Consider the following 2,091-nt stretch of genomic DNA (forward strand, 5'->3'; position numbering starts at 1 on the left):
CTGTTCAGGAACCTAAGTCCAAGAACGGTTATACCACTCTTAACTTTGACTGCTGGGTACAGACCGGGAGAAATAGGGAAGTGGACCTATTTGCCGCCCGTGGCACTGATGCGTTAATTCGGTGTACGCTCTAAACTCAGTAACACTAGGACGAGGTTCATCAGGAACTTCCTATCGCATGAGGTTGGCGGTACGTCCAATTAACTGGCCCTTAATTTCCTCATAGGTAGTGACCTACAAACTATGTCTTAGAACATCTGGCCGTGTTGTGACTCATTACTATCTTCCCAAATCGATTTCAGCTCTTGTAACAGATTACTCGAAGGAGAAAGGCCTGAGAACTCGTTAGCCATGCCATGATACTAGTCTGTTCACTAGGTAGTTAATTCTAGTGATAGTCATCAAGCTAGCATTACCTTTTTATAAAAAACACGGTTCTTCCATCTGATTATACAAATTCTCATCATCATTTCTTTAGCGGGGGCGAACCTCAGCCTGACGATCATAATCTTTATCCTTACCAGGGTAATCCCTTATATACTGACTCTCAACGTAGTTAGTTAACTATGCCCACTTAAACGATTCCGCCTGAGGGAAGTCAAGGTTGAGTGCGAAATGTGATACGCGTGTTTATATCCGATATGTCTCAAAATAGTTTCTCGGTGGCGACTCCGTGACTGTCTCACTGATAGACCTTCCTCTTCCCGCCCAGGCCCTGATATTGAAAGTTGCCCACGGGGGGAGTTTTTTGTATTCTACCTCGGAAAGTAAGGACAGAAGGGCGGGAAGAGGGAGCCGCTGCGGGTGGGACGAGCGGAAGTCCGTTAAATGCACTATGAACACTCCAACTCAGCGTGTGGACCTCAATGTCGTGTGTATCTAATAGTGATCGTTACACTCAAAGCAACACGCTTACTACTAGTGGCAGCATACTCCAAAAAGGTTGAGACGAAGTCGGTGAGATCACGCGGGATGATAGGGTTGGCTTATAGTTTTGCCACACATTAAGCCATTAATCGGTCACACAACGCTTTAATGTACGTACATACAAGTTTGAGCTCATTACGTTGGTGCGACTTAGATGGTAGGAAGGGCCCACCACTTATACATCTAGTAAAATTCTTGGGTGCCTAAGGAAGGCCACTGCCAGTTGTCACTTTATACTTGATTCGGGCATTGAGCTATGAGCCGAAACATTATGCCCATTATATATCTTGGCGGATTATGTTTACACTCTGAGGAGATACCGCTATCGTTGAAATAAAATTGAATACTTTAAGCGGCACGTGTGATACCCCTGGTTCTTCATAAATTCCCCTGAGATCAACTTGATACCCCCTCGCTTTTATACGTTACAGCGTCAAACGTGATCGGTTGCAGCGCTCGTGCCAGAGCGTTCAGAGGAGATTAGCCCCTCACTACGATAGTCATCCATGCTACTATCCGTCCGGAAACTGGGTTACCTGGGCAGCCAACACTCGGAGAGCCTGGTTGAAACGTTAATCTGGCGGGGTGAGCAACCCCTCAAAATGATAACATAGCCACTAGAAAACGTCAAGCTTTCTAGCCGCGAATGGTCTACGATGGGAGTACTTCCGTACTCCCTTGCGAAAAGTCGCTCAACCATAAAAATGAAAGTCGAATAGGAACAATCTAGCGGCGTAAGTAAGCAGGGAGCGGGGTCAACCACTTGAGGCGTTTCGCATGACGACTCTCCCTTATAGTGGCAACAATGCCCTAAAGTGTGTCTGTGTTTTAACTGGCAATACAGGATACCCTCACTCGGACACGGTCGATAATCAGATAGTGGATGTAGCCTGTATAAAGCGGTTAAGCGTCTACAGGTGCAGAAAAATCGAATGGCATCGGTTAGGTACACGACAATGGGACCGCAGGCACCACACGCATCCGGGAATCCCAAGGGAGTGATAAGAGCCTCGAACCTCGCAGTCCTAATGCTAAGGCGCCTAAAACGAACTGCGTAAGAAACTATTCTGGGTCCTTGTGCCGCTGCAACGCGCCCCCACACTTTGCGCGCAGCCAGAACTCACGTGATGGGTCCAGCAATTTCACGGACTATCATAAGCCCGT

The 2,091-nt window shown here is 47.3% G+C and overlaps 1 protein-coding gene across 1 annotated transcript in view; it reads left to right on the forward strand.

The window, feature by feature from the left end:
* LOC121851866 (E3 ubiquitin-protein ligase CHIP-like) overlaps positions 1-349 on the forward strand; it is a 20,245-nt gene extending 19,896 nt beyond the window's left edge. Inside the window, exon 5 of the mRNA XM_042345955.1 lies at positions 227-349. Coding sequence (XP_042201889.1) covers positions 227-349 — 123 coding nt within the window. The remainder of the gene's footprint in view (positions 1-226) is intronic.
* The last annotated feature ends 1,742 nt before the right edge of the window (positions 350-2,091 follow it).

Source organism: Callorhinchus milii, unplaced genomic scaffold, assembly GCF_018977255.1.
Source record: "Callorhinchus milii isolate IMCB2004 unplaced genomic scaffold, IMCB_Cmil_1.0 Scaffold172, whole genome shotgun sequence".
Lineage (NCBI taxonomy): Eukaryota > Metazoa > Chordata > Chondrichthyes > Chimaeriformes > Callorhinchidae > Callorhinchus > Callorhinchus milii.